Genomic DNA, 19,215 nt, shown 5'->3' with positions numbered 1-19,215 from the left:
CAAGGAATAACACGCCACTGAATTCAGAGATTGACCAATCAGAATCAAGCATTCAACCAAGCCGTGTTATAAACATATGCATATACTGGTGTATGTATGTGTATGTGCGTGTGTGTGTGTATATATGTGTGTATATATATATCCCAAAAATGCTACTTGACCTCGAGGCTCGTGCCTAGTTCTACAAATTAATGTCAACTTGTTGTAAACAGGACACAGGTCCAGGCACTCATGGAAAAATGGTCTGTTGCCATGGTTTCAGAACTTTCACTGGACACTGGACAGGACTTCAAATGAAACTTGGGTCCGTGTGAAACATTCAAGGACAAGCAAAGCAAACCGTCTGGTGAAATAAACGACTTCCTCGCAGCGTCTCAAACATGTGGCCATGTAGCCTTGTTTGCGTGATCAAAACAAATGAAATGTCTGCTGCTTCCTTCTTTATGGCAGCATCAAGTTAAAACTGTGGATCAAATAAATCCTACCGAGTTGTTTCTAATTCTTTTGAACAGGAGAAGAGTTGGCAGGCTATATTGGAATGATGAGCAGATGGTAGCCAGATAGTAGGCCTTAAACAAACTGATTTTACATTTTCACGGCTTGCCTACTGTGTTTCCATTACATAATGCATATCTTCACTGTCGGGTAGAAATCTCCATAATGTATTTATTTATAATATATATAACTTTTTCAGAAATTGATGCCCAATTTTGCATTTTGTCATGACAGTGAAAATAGCTCACAAAGCATCACAGCTCGCAGCTAGTGTGAGTGAGATATTTAATCAACGAAAATCAATGAGTTGTGTTAACAAGCAACATTCGATCAATTGGAACACAGGTACATTTTTTCTCATTTCTTGAAAGGTTGCGCTTTTGTACACAAAAAGGTTTCTGCCCAACAGCAACAATATCTGTTGCATTTTAACATATAAGCCCTATCCTGACAAATTCTACACTAACTCCTTCTTACGTTTCCTGCTGAGAAATAATGGAAAAAAGTATCCATGTGCATTAACTGTGTGTGCGCGCGTGCGCATGTGTGTGTGTGTGTGTGTGTGTGTGTGTGTGTGTGTGTGTGTGTGTGTGTGTGTGTGTGTGTGTGTGTGTGTGTGTGTGTGTGTGTGTGTGTGTGTGTGTGTGTGTGTGTGTGTGTGTGTGTGTGTGTGTGTGTGTGTGTGTGTGCGTGCGTGTGTGTGTGTGCGTGCGTATGTGTGTAAATTATCCGTCTCATCCACAAACAAAATACTAATTATGGTCAGATCACATTTCTTGCCCACCCCCATGTGTTTCTTTGTGGGTCTAACATGCTAAAAATACAAACTGAGCTCGTGTTCATGTCACAGTACAAGAGAAAGCAGGATTTAGAATTCAAACTTTCCTAACATCTTGAAGCGATCTGCTGCCGATTCTAACCGATGAAAATAAAGTACTTCTAAAGAATTGACGAATTCTGAATTACAAACATCAAAATATTTATTCATCAGTCAAAACATAAAACTTCAAACGCTAACATCTAAAGACGGGGGAAGTTACTGGAGAGTTTTAGGCCCACAAGCGAACCAACTCCCATCCAGCGGAACTGCATGTATGGGACTCTGATGTATCCTATTAATCACTTCCACATGGCGGTGCGTGCACAGACTTCCGTCACCTGAAGGTTATTATAGTCCTTTTTGTTTGTGTTTATTCTATATGGAAACCATGTTATACTGACCACCACCTAGACAGAGATGAGAATTCAATCTCCTATGACATCTGTGTCTAGTCTGAGCTCCAAGTACTGGACATACAATCAGCTAAGAAAAAATAAAACAAGAATCACAAAAGAAACATTATAGTCTGAAAGGGAAGAAGAAGGTACGGTCCAACTGAAGCAGGTCTATCATTCTGTTAATATAAATAGGCGAGTCAAGTTGACGGTACAGCTTACAAAATCATGCCCAAAAATACATATGTGTGTATGTACTGTATGAGCGTGTTCTGCATGCGCATCTTATCCAAGAGGGGGATCCTGGTGACAGCGAGGAGGGTCTCCTCCTGGCAGAAGAGGATGGAGGAGGTGGTCTTGGTGGAGGAGGGGTTATCAATTCTCTAGGAAAGCCACGTAGTCAGTGAGTCTGGCCAACTGCTGCTCATTTGGAACCAGCGAGACCGGGGGCGGATCTGTTGAAAGGGAAAGTATGGAGATGAAGAAACGGGGAGACGCTACAGGAAAAGCTTGAGAGAGAGATGTCTTTGGCTCTTAGAGAAAATTTTACATAAGAGCACCACCGATAAATCGGTGTGGCCCATATTGGTCATTATTTGACTTTTTTGATGGTATCTGTAATTATGCAGCCAATGTGTCCCAATGTTTAACCACTTTCAACCCGGCATCCCATTACAAAAAAAATCTAAAGTTTAACAAATCCAAAAAAAAAATTAGAAAAGAAAAGCTGATTAAGCTGTACAAGCATGAGCTTGTAGTTATTTTTTAAGTGGTTGAATAAAATAAAGGTAAGTTTGTGTATTTTATATTTGCTTGTTTGTAAGTTAATTGTATAATTAAAGTAATTGGTAATTGATAATTTAATATGTTTGTTCAATATATTTGTATTTAGTGTTTGCCTTTATAATGTTCTCAAATAGGGACTTTAAACAAATCTTAGTTTATCAAATTGATTTTGTATTTATTTTTAGCAAAACATTGGTAATCACTGGTTTGAACTCTCCAAAATAGAATGTTGGGCATCGGACCAAAAAATATGGTATTAGTCGGCTATTGTCCTCCCTCTTCACGGCAACGTTGAATGTGAGTTCAACATTGGTGAACTTTGACCGGGTGTCAACTAATAGCAAAGAGAAAGAAACACATGTTTGACCCCACTTGTCAAGCTTTCCTCCTGCAGTTTTCTTTCAGTGAGCTGAACCACCCCAACCTTGGTCAAGCAAAAGACACACCTGCAAATCGATTTCCATGCGCGTCACTCCCAGCACTGCCCACAAATCTTAACCCATTAAGACCTGAGGCCGATTCTACAAATGTCTTCTAAATGCCAACAGTTTTCAGAAAAGCTTATGTTGCTATATCAATGGTTCTCAAACTTTTTCATATCAAGGAACCCCCGAAATTATATGTATTTGGCCGCGGACCCCCCATCTCAAAATATTTTGTTCCAGGGACCCCCAGAAGCAAAGATTTTTGAATAGCCAAAGTATAAAATGATTGTTACGCTATATAACAAAATATTTACTAAAATGACACAGATGCTTTCGCGGTTTTAATGGGTTAAGACAAGACGGATACTTTATACGTTCTACACCAAGTGTGACCGTACCCAAAATGGAACAGAACCTTTTCCACTTAATTAAACCCTACATACTTTATTGAATGTCAAATAGCGCTGAATGTTTAAAGTCTATTTTTGCTAAATGTTCTATTTTTGCAGAATGTTCGCCTATTATGACATGGCCAGAATAGACATGCTATGGATTATGGAGGTTAAATAGTGTGATTAATCTAACCTGCGTTTACCTGCCATTCCATGGCAGTGGCAGATGTGATAAAGGTCTATTGTCAGCCTATTCAAACACTTATGCGTATTCAATGTGAAATCGTTTAATAGCACCCAGTAAAATCCTCAGTGTTCATTTGAACACTCAAGAGTTAATTTGTACACTGAACACTGAAGAGTTCATTTGTACACTGAAGAGTGTACACATGGAACCAAATGGGCATGTAAAATGAACACCGAGGATTAGATAGTGATGGGACCCATCCTGCCAGTGGAGCTGGACCAAAGAAGAGAAAAGGCAAAGAAGTGTGAAAAGACTGATGGAGTTTGAGTCTGCCCCACACGCTCGGACCACACATGTGTGTTACAGATGTGTGTGTGTGTGTTACAGTGTGTGTGTGTGTGTGTGTGTGTGTGTGTGTGTGTGTGTGTGTGTGTGTGTGTGTGTGTGTGTGTGTGTGTGCGCGCGCGCGTGTGTGTGTGTGTGTGTGTGTGCGTGTGTATAGATGAGTGAGATGAAGAGAAGACAATGACTTCAAACTGACCAGGAGGACTGATCCAGAGTGGATGGAAAGTCAGCAAATAAATGATATAAAGTATTAAAAGACAATTGACAATAATGCCAATGACTTCAAACTGACAGGAAGGAGAATGGATGTTAGAGGTATGTTAAAAGAAGACATAGAAATGAAACATTACCATGAACCATGGTTCATAAATCCAACAGAGTATGTTATATGACTATTTAGAAACAGTAGCATGTTATCATCACAGGAGGGTGGGAGAGGGAGGGGGGAGATGAGGGGGGGGGTCGAAGTTAGTTTGATGAGATGAGGTGGGAAAGAGCGACAGTGCCACCTACCTGGTTTCTGGGGCATTACCATCCTAGTGGCCGGGTCTGCCTGCCAACCCTGACTCACCACACCTAGAGAGAGAGACAGAGAGATGACAGAGAACGATGGTATAGACAGTAGATATGGACAGAAAGAGAGATATAAAGAAAATCAGAGTTATGAAATTAGAGAGATGGGTAAGTCATTGGTTAAAAATACGGATGAACATCTGCCTAGATAATAAAAATAAATCTCAAACACAGTAAGAAAAAACATATTTGGTTTGTATAAAGGCAAACAAAAGCTCCACACACCAACTAGCTCCAGTTTAAAGAACTTTCTTTACAGTAGTGGTGCTTTGAGCAAAACACTCTTTCTAAGATTGTAGGTTCTTAGAACATTTATATTATATATAAACCATGCAGATCTAAAATAGTTCAGAGCCTGATTTTACACTTTAAAATTCCCAGCGTTAATTCAACTCTGAGAGTGTACGAAATGTAACCAAATGGTTATATTTGTACACTCTCAAACTTAAAATCGACAAAGACAGATTTACTGTGTATGATGGATAAAAGTTCAAAGAGTCACCTTTGACAGCTTCCTCCACAGAGTAACCTACGAAGGCTGCAAAGTCATCTGCTGCTATGGAGGTGTAAGCCTGGGCCACCAGAGCGTACGCACGCTGACGTGTACTTTCTGTGATACGAAAGTGATTAAATATAGTTAAGCAAAAGTTAGAGATGAAGCCATCAATACAATCAAGCTACCCTGTACAAATAGGTTTTCAGAAGTTAATTTAAAACAAATAGCTCATATCCTCAGACTCAAAGTATGACCTTTTATGGCCTTTCATGAATGTATACCTTCTGTGGGAGCAATGAGAACCTGCTGACTGCAATTTATAGAGGGTAATTTTAAAATGGTGTTTGACAGACAACATAATATTTGCTGGGTACTGGACACAGTGTGCCATGTGCTGTTTATGTCCTGTGGGAACGATGAGTTACAAGAATCTTATGGTGAGTGCAGCAATACATGGTGGGTAAAAATAGAGTGTAAGAGTTTTAACATAGCATTAAGGCAGTATGACTGTTTATGTGTCTGAATGTTCACTGATGTGATTCCTGTATGTCCAGTGCTAGTCGGGAGACTTACATCAATTTAGAACCACTTAAACCCTATTTTATACTAATCTCTTTAAAAAATGGCTGATATACAAGCTCACAACGTGTGACATCGTGGCACATTTTAAACTCATAGATCTGCTGATTTAGCCATTTCTGAAAATGTGTGAACTTAAAAAAAAAAAAATCACCTATAATGATATGCCCAAAATAGAGATGCCAGTCGCAAGGTTCAAAGTGGTTAAATTGATTTCTGTTGATTTGTCATGTAAACCTGACCCCATAGACAATATGCCCTCTACCACCAGAGTGACGAGACACAGCTGGGATATGCTGATGGCAAACATGGTAAGCATGGTATGTGCGTGTAGAGGTTACCTAATCTATGCTATGGAAATAAGCTACAAGTTGCACTCCATTAGTCATTAAACGTTGAACTGTCACCGTGCCATGTGCCAATGCACATTCCATGTATGAAGCTCCAACTTGGCTATGATTTCATATTTTTGGTAGGCTATCATACTCAGTCTAAAACAAGATGGAACGCGATTTCACATACAAAGAAACATGGGATAAAAGGTATGTGGGATAGATTCTTTTCATTCTATTCCTTTCTACTGTTGCCAGTTCTCTTCCATGTGCACCTGGTTCTGATGAACACGATGCCTTCGCCCACCCATGCACTCCCACCTGAGAGGTGTTCTGGCGTAAGACTATGTACACTGTCCAAGGCACACCAAAGAGCAAGTCAAAGTACCTCGTGATTGTAAAGGACTCAGGTGTGCTTAAATGTATTTGTACTTGGCTGTAGTTGGATAATATAATGGCATTCAAGTACCCTATATTTGGAAAGGATTCAGATGTGTATAAACTTATTTTGTTTTGTGGTGTGTGTGTGTGTATCTACACAGACTGTTGAAGGTGCCTTACTTACAGACACTATAAACTGGACACTTGCGCTGCCCATGATACACAACGCTTTAAGTCATAAAAGTGCCTTAAGGACAGTTTCGTGAGTGCTGGTATTCTGTTATTGTAAAAAAGTAGATGAGTGCTTGACCATATCAGCCAACATGAAACAGACCACACAGGCCATCAGTGGCCACGTAACTTTCTAACTGGCTGAACGCAGCACAGCAGCAATACGCCATCACTGTGAACAAAACACTATGTGATAATAACGGCTAGCTGATAGATAGTCTCCCGACAAACAGCTCTGTGGCGCTGGGACTTGTTTGTTGCTGCTCGGACAGCTATCATGTAAATACCTGAGGGTTATGGCCGGTCCTGCTTTACAGCCTAGCAACGGTTTGTGTGTGTACCAACAGCAACCCCCTCTCCCCCCCAGCATTAGCAGCAGTAACAATAACAACAGGGTTGAGAAAGGACAGCTGTGTGCGGGAAAAATGCAAGAGGATTTGTTAGGAGGATTTTCCCCCGGTTCTGCTGTCCAAAAGGCGCTTCCTGTTAACCCTGTCCTTGTTTTTGCTTCTGTCTTAATGCTGAAATTGGTGGAAACGGGAGGGGATGAAATATGTTCACTTGGCAGACTATGTGGAGACCTCATTTCCTCTGTGATTTGGGGACGTACTTTTTTTAATATCACATCACATTATGGTCCAATGTATGCTTCTGGTGGAGTTGCAGACGTGGTCTTTGGACACTAAAAATATTAATCATATAAACAGCAGGACTGCATCTCTGCTTTTAACAGATAGAGTAAATCTGTTTTTCTTTTAACATGTTTTGCTGAGGTGGAGCTTCTCTACGAATGAATACTAACTACTGTACTTTAAAGGGATTGTAGGGAACATTAAGCCTAAATTTAAAAAATATGTATATATATATTTTTTGCATTTTCTCCCCTCTATCAGCCACTATATAATGATGCTGGGGTGTTTTCCTTCATTGAAACACAGTCCTCTGTCTGAAATCCGTATTTTCCCTTCTGTTTATGTTCATGTTGTTTATGTCCGGGTCGTAAATTAACGCACGCATGTGCGTGTCCGTGCGCGTCCGTGCCCGTATCAACTTTTTACTTTCGGTTTTAAAACGCTCTCAAACTTCTTTTTTGAGGCACATAATTTACTTTTAAAAAATCGTTTGGATAGAATTTAGTTGTTTAGCTTCATATATGTGGTCAATTTATCATGAAAGAGCCTATTTAAAAATATAAATTCAGAGAACCGTAGGGTCGGGCATTTCCGCGAATTGTATCCGCATAAGGCAACCTATTTTGGGCATGACTCATTTAAAAAGTCCCCCCTGCGTCACCCCCTGGTGGTCGGGGAAAAGAACTGCTGGAGGGGCGGTGTTTGACAACAGTTTTTTTCTTTGATTATGTCTGAACTCCCTACAATGCCTTTAACTTCTTTTACGTAATCACACCAATTGATGTATAGGAACTTTACTTTTTTTAAATACATCAATACACAATCTTGTGCTACTGGCCTCCACATAAAAGCAAACAAAAGCTGCCACAGAAAAACACAAGTGATGACCCAATGCTGATTTCACAGGTCGTATATCTGCACTCACTGTACATTAAAAAAGGAACAGGGACTTTTATGAAGTCATTATTCCAAAACTCAGCCAAGCAGGTCACCTCAAGGGGGGTTTTTGTAATTCGGTCCCCTGCCGGTGTATATTTTTACCACGGCCTCTTGACCGATAGGGTGCTATCCAGAGATGAGTCATGTGGCGCCTGGGCCGGCCCCTCTCTCCAATCTCTGCCCCACAACCTTCTGCTGATGAGGAAGGCCAGTCCATGGTGGGGGTGGGGTATTTCATGAAGGAGAAACAGGACCCCACCTGCCCTGCACAGACTGGTCTATTCCAGGGCCTGCTATCATTTCTCAGCCTCTCGCCTTTTAAAAATAGATGCCGCTCTTCACCAGCAAAGGCAAAGCAAAGAGCATTTGGCAAGGTCTTTTGACTTTTAAGTGAGGCCTCCTGCCAAGTAAGTGAAACACTGAGGTGTCTGCAAAAATAGTATTACATTGTCAGTTAAAAACTTAAGTTCAACATAGTTCTGGGTGTGACCATGTTTGGGTTTGAGTAGGTTACTTGAAATAGATTACTTCACATTGCTTGGATGCCATCATTGAGGCCGGCTGACAAAAACGTGAATCATATTCAGACACCTTGTTTATTTCAGCCTCCATTGAAGACAGAGCTGTCGATTTTTATAGTCAATGATTCAAGTGCACACGATAACTTCAAGCATTAATCATTTGATTCAATGATAATACATCCTTTGTACAAATGAGAAGTCAACAAATAAATCACTAATCCCTTAAACTGTGTGAGGGACAAAGCAGTGTCTTAGATCTTAGAAGACAGTCTATCTGCATCAATCTACAACTACATTAATACTACCAGAGTAAATCGGGCATACAAGTACAAAAGTATAAAAAAAAAGGTTAAGAAAGAGCGAGTACAAATTTGAAGTGAATTATTGCACTCAATATAATGGTAAAAGCCCATTATAACCTCCCCGTTACTTTCAATAACAAATTGCAACTCATGTCCCTGCCATAATAAAGGTTCAAGAACCTACAAAAGTACATTAATCATTTAAAAAAAGTCCCAAACAATTTTCAAGTTCATCACTCCTCCTCTTCACCTTCTGCATCCTCAAACTCATCATCTTCAACAAGTCCAAAGTCCATTTTTGAAAGAACCCTTTCCACGTGCTCTGTTGACAACGTGAAGTGATCCATCTTCTCAAAACCCGGTTCTGGTCTCTCTTCGCCCAGCGAGCCCTTGGCAGCATCCTTGGTCTGTGAGATTAGGCCCTTGGAGGCCAGCAGGAACTCTGCAGCACCACTCTGCTCCAACGCCCTCACCGCTGTGTCGGTCAGCTCTGAGCTGGATAGCAGACGCTCACCATAGCGTTGAGCCAGTGCCCGCAGGGCTGCCACCTTGTCGTCCTGCTCCTTTCCGACCTGTTCTAGCAGTAGGGCCTTGCGCTCTTCCAGCACCGCGTAGAGCAGGTCGAAACGTTCTCCGAGCTGTTGCTTGGCACGCTGGGCGTTCTCTTGCACCGCCCGACAGGCGTCTTCCATCTGGTTGAGCAGGGCCTGCAAACGGCCGTTGCTGGCCACCAGGGCATCAATAGCATTACTTAGTTCACCCTTCTGGGCCTGGTAAATACTAGCTAGAGGTGAGACCTCGCAGTCCTTGTGCTGGCCAAACACCTTACACATGGAACAGGTAGGCATCTGGCAGGTCACACAGTAGATATTGATTCTCTCATCCTCGTGATCTGTGCACATGGGCTCCTTTGATTCCTTGGGTTTCAGGGAGGGTTCTGTGCTTCCTCCGCTGTCCCCCCCACTACCCTCCTGCTGCTGCTTGTAGAGATCAATGATGTTCTCAACCAGGAGGTTGCGTTGGAGGCCGTGGACACCATGTCGATCCAGCACAACCTCAAAACGACAGGTAGGGCAGCGGAACACGCCACCAGAGAAGCGGTAGGGGTTGCGCGAGTCGTAGAGGTCGCTGGCACAACTACGGCAAAGATTGTGCTGGCAGGGCAGGATGACCACGGGTTTGGTGAACATCTCCAGACAGATGGGACAGCTCAGCTGCTTCTCCAGGCTCTCCATGGGGCTGGGGGGACGAACCACCGACCCTCCTGTCCTCTGGACGTCCATTATCTTAAAGCTAGAACAAAGCTCCTCTAAACTTAAGAAACTAAGATGTTCTTTCTGTGTTCACCTCCACAAGCCGGTAAAATGTTAAAAGCAGAGACCTTGTCCTTCAGTGTCTGACTAACAACTGTGAGGTGATGATATCTGTTCTGGCTAGCAGCTACCCACCCCCTGTCCTTTATAGCAGCCCTTCACAGACACTGATACCCGATATCCCTTCTACCAACCAGGTCACATATTCCTCCCTGCTTGTTTGCCAGGGATCTTTTCGGAGAAAATGGCCCCCACCCCACCGGCTGCTGCATGTGTCACATGTCACAGTGTGAGCCATGTTCCCCTCTCGCAGTGACAGAAATCTGACAGAAGGTAAACACGAGGTACCCCATGTGCCTGTCCCAGGAGAAGTCTAACTGAAAGAGTTGGGACCGTTTTAGGGGTAAACAACATGTCCGTGTCAACACCCTTGTGATGCAGTTGTTGTGTCTACATTACAACATTACATCATGCCACATTACATCGCATCCCATGTAAGACAGGGACTTGTTTATCCAAACTGATATTGTGAGCTGAATGGAAGCATGTCCCTGGCATCATAGAATTTTGTAGAAATTGGGAAATGCATTACTAAAGGGTGGAAGGTCTTTATTTTTTTCTCGTTTCATTATTCATGATAAATTATCATTCTCAAATCATTATTCATTTGTATATGTGCAGGGCGTTGCTGAAAATGAGCACTTGTGCTCAGCTACTACCCTGAGTAAATATTTACTCACGGTAAATACAACTATATTTTGTGTTTATTATAGCAATTCGACTGTCAGTCGATATTTAAAACGTTACGAAAATCCACTAAGACGATTCAGATTGATTGAAAATCACAATCAGTTAAAATAATTTTCCTCCATAACAAGCACTGGCTCTTTTATCATGAATTGTTTTAAATCGTGTATTGCTATTTGTTGCACTGTTGTCTGTCCAGTTTGTGTGAGTGTTGAATATTTAATGGGCCACAATAGAAACAAGTCTTTGGCTTTTTTTGCATTTCATCTATTTGGTGTTTTTAACCTGTTGTACTGCTGTACTTTAAAAAATGTCAATAAAATATTCAGTCAATCGATCAAAAGACTGTGCATAACAGCTCAATGTCAGGAACCATGACAAAGAGGGACAAGCTATTCTTAAACTCTCTTATAAAGCAAACATGTGGTGCGGGGTGACAAATAACGACGGGTCAATGTGGGACGATATATAGGGTAAGTATAAATCTATATATCCAGTTGATTCAATGGTCTTAATAAACTATTTTTGAGCAAAAAATGAGAATCCCCCACTGTACAGACATGATGAGCTGAGAAAGTTTTACATGATAAACACACCATGCTGCTGTACTTTAGTGCTCTTACAAAACAAAGTCAAACTGTCTGCCTTTAATTGCCCAACATGTTTGTTTGCCCCAGCTGGGACACAACTTGAATGATGTAATGTGTTCAAGTGGAGACCCCTGTTGAGTGTGGCTCTAAAGCCAACAACAGCAGTGCAAAGGAAAAATAAGGCCATTAAATGTATTTTTCCAGTGTGTTTTCTTAATTGAAATCATTTAAAATTGGAAGTAAAAGGTGATAGTTGTGAGCCAATTATGTCATCATGGAATATGCTTGTAATTAAAAAAAATCCTACACACCCTCCAAGTAGTTTTATTTTATGAATAACTTGTCCGTTTGCTTGTTTTATTATTAACAAATTAGTTTGGCGAGTTCAGTGTGCATGTAGGTGCACGTGTGTCTTACATCAACACGCATTCAGAATGTCAGTGTGCGCGCATGCATGTGTGTTACAGTCAAATTCATTCCGATTCTAATTAATTCATATAAAACAAAACTTGAAAATCATGGGTTCATAGAAAGTCATGGCATAACGCCTACTGTATGTCGATGGTTTCTTTATTTGGGATTTCCCTAATCCCTACTTCCTGCTTTGTGTAACACAACCACACTCTGCAAATTGACAGGCGGACTAGACATCTAAATGAGCTGATAAAACTTGCCTGAATTTAAATGACAATACATTAAGGCAAATTATACAACAGGTAGTTCCGACCAAGCAATCTGATTGGTTGAAATAGCTTTCTAGCCGTGCTTCAAACCAGCATCATAGCACGGGCCTAATCACATTAATAAATCACTCCGCACTGCAGTTGTCGGCACCTGATTAGACCATATATGGCACAGCTGTGCTGTGAAGTCACGCTGTCCCACGGTAGGAAAACAAACAGACAGTAGCCTGACCCACCGCCGCCACCGGAGAACAAACAGCTATACAAAATGGACTATGTTGTTAATTTTGACTTATTTGGTGGACTTACGGTTGATCAATGGTTAGAAGGTTATAAATATCCTCCTGTGTAAAGTAAAATTACTACCATTTCGTTAACAGTCCAGTGTATGTTATACTTTATCGTACGAAGGTATCGCATGGCGAAAATAGCCGATCTACAAGTTCGGCGACGCGTTGTCAGCTTGTAGATCAGTTATTTTGGCCACGTGACACGGTCGTACGACGGAGCATATAGCCTACTGGAATTCATTCCACTACGCAAGCATTGATAGCTCAGCTGTGTTGATGAGACGGTGCCTCAAACTCAAAGCACTGCTACAGGGACTATTTGATGTCTCTCAGTCAAAAACTCTTCTCTTTACAGGGAAACGGACGATAGCGAAACATTTTTATTATTAATTGCCCCACAATATGAATACATTTGGATGTGTTTTGTTGGTAACTGTTGTATAATCGCAATTTTACACGAGAGGGTGTGCTTTACCTTACATTATTGGCACTTCAGTGATGCTCGCGGAACTCGGCTTCGCCTCGTTCCTGACCGCATCACTGGCGTGCCAATAATGACGGTAAAGCACACCCTCTCGTGTAATATTGCTTAAATCAACAGGCCAGCATCAGTGAGTTGGAAATAAAAAATCAACAGAATATGAAATCAACAGAGCAAAGGCAAGATTGCAGAACATCACATTCTGCTTTTCCACTTAGAATTCTATTTCTCTGTTATTTTGTCTGTGTAGGTTCTGGTTCTGAACAATAAAAGCCTGGAGATCGAGGCTACTGGTTCTGTGATGTGCTCTTATGTTAAGAGTTACTCCAAGATGGCAGCAGCGTTGCCTCAGCACCATCTGGTGGTGATGTCAAGAATTTAAGGACTGTCATGTCTTGGTCTGGAACCTCTTTGTTTTGACACAATGATTTCAAAGTGTCTGAAGCGTGGAGTTGAACATTTAGGAACTTTGACCACGCATCAACCATTAGGAAAGAAGAATGTGGTTGACTCCACTTGGCAGGCATTTTGCTTGTAGTTTACTTTCAGGGAGACAACCGCTTCAACATAGGTGAAATGAACTACACACCAGAAAACCAGCACTTCCCACAACCTGCAAGACACTTAAGGAAATAGGTAGCTGATATATTGCACTTTTACCTTAGCGCTAGGTATACTCTTGGTTGCTTGTTTTTGCATAAAATGCACTTAAGACTTCTGGTGATTAGTAGTTTTCGTTCCCTACCTATGTTGAATGCACTTATTGTAAGTCTGCTAAATGACTAATGTAATAGATGTGTGACCGACTGTACCTTAAATCAGACACACATACACACACTCTGTCATGACAGGTTGTTTTAAACCATTTCTGTATGGTGATAAATACTGTGAGTCTATATTCTCTACCACTGAGTAGGGATGTGTACAGCGACTAATTTCACTGACGTTTAAATAATGATTTTGTAACCATCTTCTTACAATAAATGCGCCGAATCTCAGTATGTATGTACGTCTGTAATCCACGTATCTCGAGAACCGTTCAACCACCCGACTTCAAATTCGCCACATTACCCCTCAAGTGAATCGGAAATGTCCATATATCTCATAGTGTCCAACATGTCACATATCACTCGTATATAATAACATGCATAAACTTAGATCAGATGTTACATATCAATCAGACATAATAACACCCATAGATCAAGCAGATAAATATAATAAATATAATGTGCATTTGTCACATAATATACTGTGAAATGTGTCCTCAGCATTTAACCCATCTTAATTATCCCATGTACATATTATGTAAATATACAGTGACAAATACTGTAAAGGGGACAAAATTATTATTATATTAAGGGAACACTCAGAAAACAGCCAAAAGTGAGCACATTTCATTCTATAAGGCCAAAGAGTATTATAAATGACATTTGTAAATTATTACTGTGTGGGTGAAATAGGCACAAAGTAGTTGGAAGCCAGCCTGTGATGTCAGTCATCTATGACGTGAGCATTATGACATCAGTACTGTCAAGTCAGTCATCTATGACGTCAGTCAGTAGTATGATGTCAGTCATCTCTTTAGCCCACACTCTTTAGCCCTTCATTGGCTTCCAGCATGAAATTAAGTTTTAAAGGTTCAATATTATATTATTAAGGTATCCATGACATTCCCTGGATCATGATTCATTCCGCAAATGCAAAGTTTCAGCCCAATCCAACCTGGGGTGTGGGTGTGCAAAAAGACACATAGAGAAGCAGAAACAGGATTTACCAGTCAGTCTTATTTATACTTTGTCATACGATGGCTTTGTGCATATGTCGTGATGCATTATGAGCTTGTACAGTAGGTCTATTATTTTTGCCGTGCAACGCCATCGCGTGGCGGAGCATAATATAGGCATTACCTAAACCCAGAGCAACTTGTGGTGTCTTGCTTAAGGGCATTTTGACAGACCACATAGTATGCGATGGACACACTGGATGTTGAGGTTTGAACATGGTAACTTTTACAATTTACAATCGACCAGCTAATAATGTGAAATACAGTATAATCTAAAAACTACTTGATTTATTCAGTACCTCGTAGAGCCTCCATGACCGGTTGGATGTTTTCAGACCACTGGAAAGCTGCGATCGACGTGTAGATGCCTGGGAAGTCTCGCTGCCAAATGCGCTGTCCAACGGCCCAAACGGCTGCTAACTCTGGGTTTGCCTGCATGTAACCACAGCCCACAAACACAAGACAAGTCAGTTGAGTGACATGACAACTTCAATGTTTGTGTCTGTCATCACAGTTGCAACACATTCACCCCTGTTGATTCTCAATTCTTCCCAAATATAACAAGGTTCTTCTCTCCAAGTCAAAACCTTTTTATTTACCTTTATTTTATTAACCTTCTTATCTCAAATGATAGGGCTACACCATGTACCTACAAACTACATGATGTTTACAGTGAACTTGGACACACCATTGGGAAAAAAAACTAAGCGAACGACATGGCCCTCCTTTGGGTGGTCATCAGCAAGCGCTGGTGATGACCAGCGGGGGCTGATGGCTGTACGAAAATGGTAGCACAGTAACTGGGTTAGCAGACAGACTAGCAGCAGTGAAGTAAGGACACTTGAAGTCTAGCTGTGTGAGACAGAAATATGGCATGCCTCTAATGTGGATCTCAGACTTAATGCGACCAGCCTCTGAGATTTTCTTCAATTATAAGTGTAAATGTATTGTAATGCCATTTTCTTTTTTATTTGATACACATTTTGGGAAAAGTATTGAAGTCAATGTACAGTATGTGTATCGAAAATGTCTGAAGGGTACCCATACATACTGGGTACTGCACCGTAGAATTGATTGTTGCAATATTTCAACAGAGCAGCTTTGAGCAGCTAAACCTGCTTACCGATTTTATTGCTTGAGGAATCCTCTTCCAGAGATACCTGGCATTATTCCTGTTGGAGCAGCAATAACAAAATGAGTGTGTGTGTTTAGAAACAGCAACATAAGAATATCTGTGATACAACACAAACTACAGTTATCTAAATCCAAGTCAAAGGTGATACATGTCAGTGAGAGCAGCTTTCATATACAGTGGCAAAACCCATTAATCTACACATTTCATGTCTACAACCTTAGGCTATAACTTTTAACTTTCTATTTTACATTACTCACTGGCCATTTCCTAAAACATGACTGTGTTTACAATTTATTTGTGAAATGTAAGAGCAAGACATTAATAAGAGCCTTCGTGCTGTATTTAAACAAATCTGTCTGTTTCACATTCCTGCCCAGTCTCTTCCAAGTATGCTAAGATTCTCATGAGGCGAGACCAAGCATAGCAGTCAAACCTTTACACTTCTGGTGTGATTTTTATTCTTAACTAGAGCCTGCAACGTAAGTCTATTAACTGCTATTTAATGAGGAATGTCTCAGTAAATAACACTAAATAACACATTATTAGAGTATAACTGTAATTGTAAGTGTGTCACAGAAAATCTAAAATGTCTCAACTCTGAAGGTGTCTGACACACTGTGTCACAACTACTAGTACTGAAACAACCTGAAAACGAAGGGTCGACTTACATGTCATTGTGAACTAAATACAGAGAAAGCAACTGAGCGTAGACTTGAGGTGTTGCGATGCCTCCTGGTGCCTGTTAGAAATAAGAGCACTGGTTAGGTTGAAGCTCTAACATAACCCAACAGAAAAATACAACAATACAATTAAAACGGTACTTTAACCAATAGGCTTAGTAGATGCCACCAAATATGCCTATATGATGTTAACATTAGTCAAGGAGCCACTGATTTAATGATTCTGGTATCAAAGGAGTGGAAGGTGGTACATCATCAGGGGTTTATGATAGTTACATTGTTTTATTTTATGTTATCAGCATTTACTTCAATAACTTGAGGTTATGTTGATCAATGATTAGGGCAGCAACTATCGATTATTTTCTTTTTAGTAATGCATTTTTTATATAATTGATTAAATTGATGAGATAGATTACACCCCTAATGTTGATACTTGGTTGACATAAACAACCTGTGTGAACTGTGACAAGAGTCAGACATATGTGTCCGCGTTCCATTACTAATACAAAGCTGGCATCAGCTTTTAAAGTTGGCACCAACAGCAGCTAAAAACAATCACTTATTACGAAGTGAATTAACGTACATTTATGGGGAAATGTGACTCTCTATTCAGCATTTGATAGCATTAGCTTTAGCATTGGATAACACAGGCTAACACTGGCTAGCAGCTGTCAACATATATATATAGTTTATAAACCACTACCCGACAACACATGACGTTATTATTTGTTTGGTAATAACATGAATAAGCATCTGACCTCTAGCTCTTGTGCTTCACACTGTTCCAGCAGTTTATCATAATTCTCCTCCATAATCACAGCAGCCGGCATGTTGATGCACCAGCGTTAACCATTGGGCACGCTAATCAGTGTTGCCAGGTTTTGCGAGCGAAACAAGCAACCAGGTCTATGAAAACAAGCCCATAAGAAGCCACATGAGCACTTTATTGGCTATTTGAAAATAGCCGATCTCTGCTATTTTCAAAAAGATCTTCAAAAGAAAAAGTTAAATATTTGGAACATATTTGAAAAAAAATATTTTTTAGATGAAGGTCTGCAGAGAAATACATTAATTTGGGCATCCTTGATATGCAAATATTTGAGAACTGGTTTAAACAATAATAATGAAAACAAAATAGAAATAAGCTCAAATAATTACACTTTAAAAACAAGCCCAATAAAACCCGCAACTACCAATATATATTTACAAGCAACTTTACAGAAAAATAAGCCCAAAGTCGCTTATAATAAGCAGACATGGCAACGCTGACACTGACGTTACCAGGCGACTTCCGGTAGTTGTCGGTAGTTGTAGTTTGTTGTGTTTTTTCATTTGATTGTGTTTTTGTATTTATTTCATTGTATTTTTTATTTATTTCATTGAGACTTTTCATTTCAACATTTATATATTTCATGATCATTTTTCATAAATAATAAGTATCATAATGAAATAAATAGGCCTACATATCACAATAAAATAAATACAAAACGCAAATACAAAAATAAATACATTTATTTAATTCATTGTGTTTGTATTTATTTCATTGTGTCTTTTATTTATTTTATTGTGATATTTATTTCATTGTGTTTTTTATCAATCTACTGTACATGCACCTGCTTACAATCTACCTGCTACATTCTACCTATATAAAAATTGGCTTGAAGGAGGACAGTCGGGCATGTCACCATGACCCAGCCATAACCCTATAAGGAGTTCCCAATGCAGCTACGCTCAAATATGTGTGTGTGTGTGAGTGTATTGTCCAACCTCAATGTGTCTCATCATGGCATCAGGCACAAAAAAATCAGTCAGCTCCATATATGGGCAAAAAAGGCACATGGGCTATATATATATATATATATATATATATATATATATATATATATATATATATATAAAATATATACACACACACACACACACACACACACACACACACACACACACACACACACACACACACACACACACACACACACACACACACACACACACTGATGACATCAGGGATCTCCATATATGGGCATAAAAGGGACAAGGACTGACAGATAAAGAGATCTCCATATATGGGAATAAAAGGGACAATGACTGACAGATACAGAGATCTCCTTATATGGGCATATCGACGTAGGTGTGAGGGCCGCCAGAACCTCTTGTATGGACAAATGTACACTCTGCTGCATGATGTGACGTCATCAACATGATGTCATATTGACGCCAGAGTGATTCGGTGGATGGGTGGGTGGTGGATATGAGATTATGAATTCACACACTGATGTCAGTGTGATGTCAATGGGTCACTACCTATTTAAACCTTTCTACCTGTTATTTCCATGTTGTTCATTTGAAAGGTTCCACAGTTCAAATTCCTTTTCCTTGAATCTCTGTATTATATTTTCTGCAACCAAGCAGTGCATGCAATTGCAATAACTGCGAGGTCCACTCCAAATTGGTCTACCTTTTAGAAAGATCACAACAAGAACGCATGCATGCGTGGACACATGGACACACAAACGGACACCAACAGCTACAGGAGGGAATACTGACCAAAATAACTTCAACCTGCTGCTCTGTCAGCTGAATGTAACTTGTGTATGCATAAATTCTATGCCCCATTGTATTGGAAATTGATGTTTACCTTTAGTAGGCTCTAGGCATTTATTTTAACTGTATTTCTGGATG

General features: G+C 40.2%; 2 protein-coding genes across 2 annotated transcripts; both read right to left on the bottom strand.

Moving 5' to 3' along the window:
• Positions 1-1,457: 1,457 nt before the first annotated feature.
• Positions 1,458-17,407, bottom strand: cops8 (COP9 signalosome subunit 8). The gene is made up of 7 exons (XM_084084743.1): positions 17,292-17,407; positions 16,522-16,592; positions 15,842-15,890; positions 15,018-15,150; positions 4,921-5,028; positions 4,359-4,421; positions 1,458-2,165 (listed from the first exon to the last, which is right to left on the bottom strand). Exons 1-7 carry the CDS (start codon positions 17,361-17,363, stop codon positions 2,086-2,088), a joined length of 576 nt encoding a protein of 191 aa, XP_083940869.1. The 5' UTR covers positions 17,364-17,407; the 3' UTR covers positions 1,458-2,085.
• Positions 8,586-10,246, bottom strand: trim63b (tripartite motif containing 63b). The gene has a single exon (XM_084084569.1). It carries the CDS (start codon positions 10,112-10,114, stop codon positions 9,065-9,067), a length of 1,050 nt encoding a protein of 349 aa, XP_083940695.1. The 5' UTR covers positions 10,115-10,246; the 3' UTR covers positions 8,586-9,064.
• Positions 17,408-19,215: the final 1,808 nt, after the last annotated feature.

The sequence above is a fragment of the Gymnoscopelus microlampas genome (assembly GCF_963454915.1).
Source record: "Gymnoscopelus microlampas genome assembly, chromosome: 17".
Lineage (NCBI taxonomy): Eukaryota > Metazoa > Chordata > Actinopteri > Myctophiformes > Myctophidae > Gymnoscopelus > Gymnoscopelus microlampas.
This window is presented reverse-complemented; position numbering and strand designations above follow the sequence as displayed.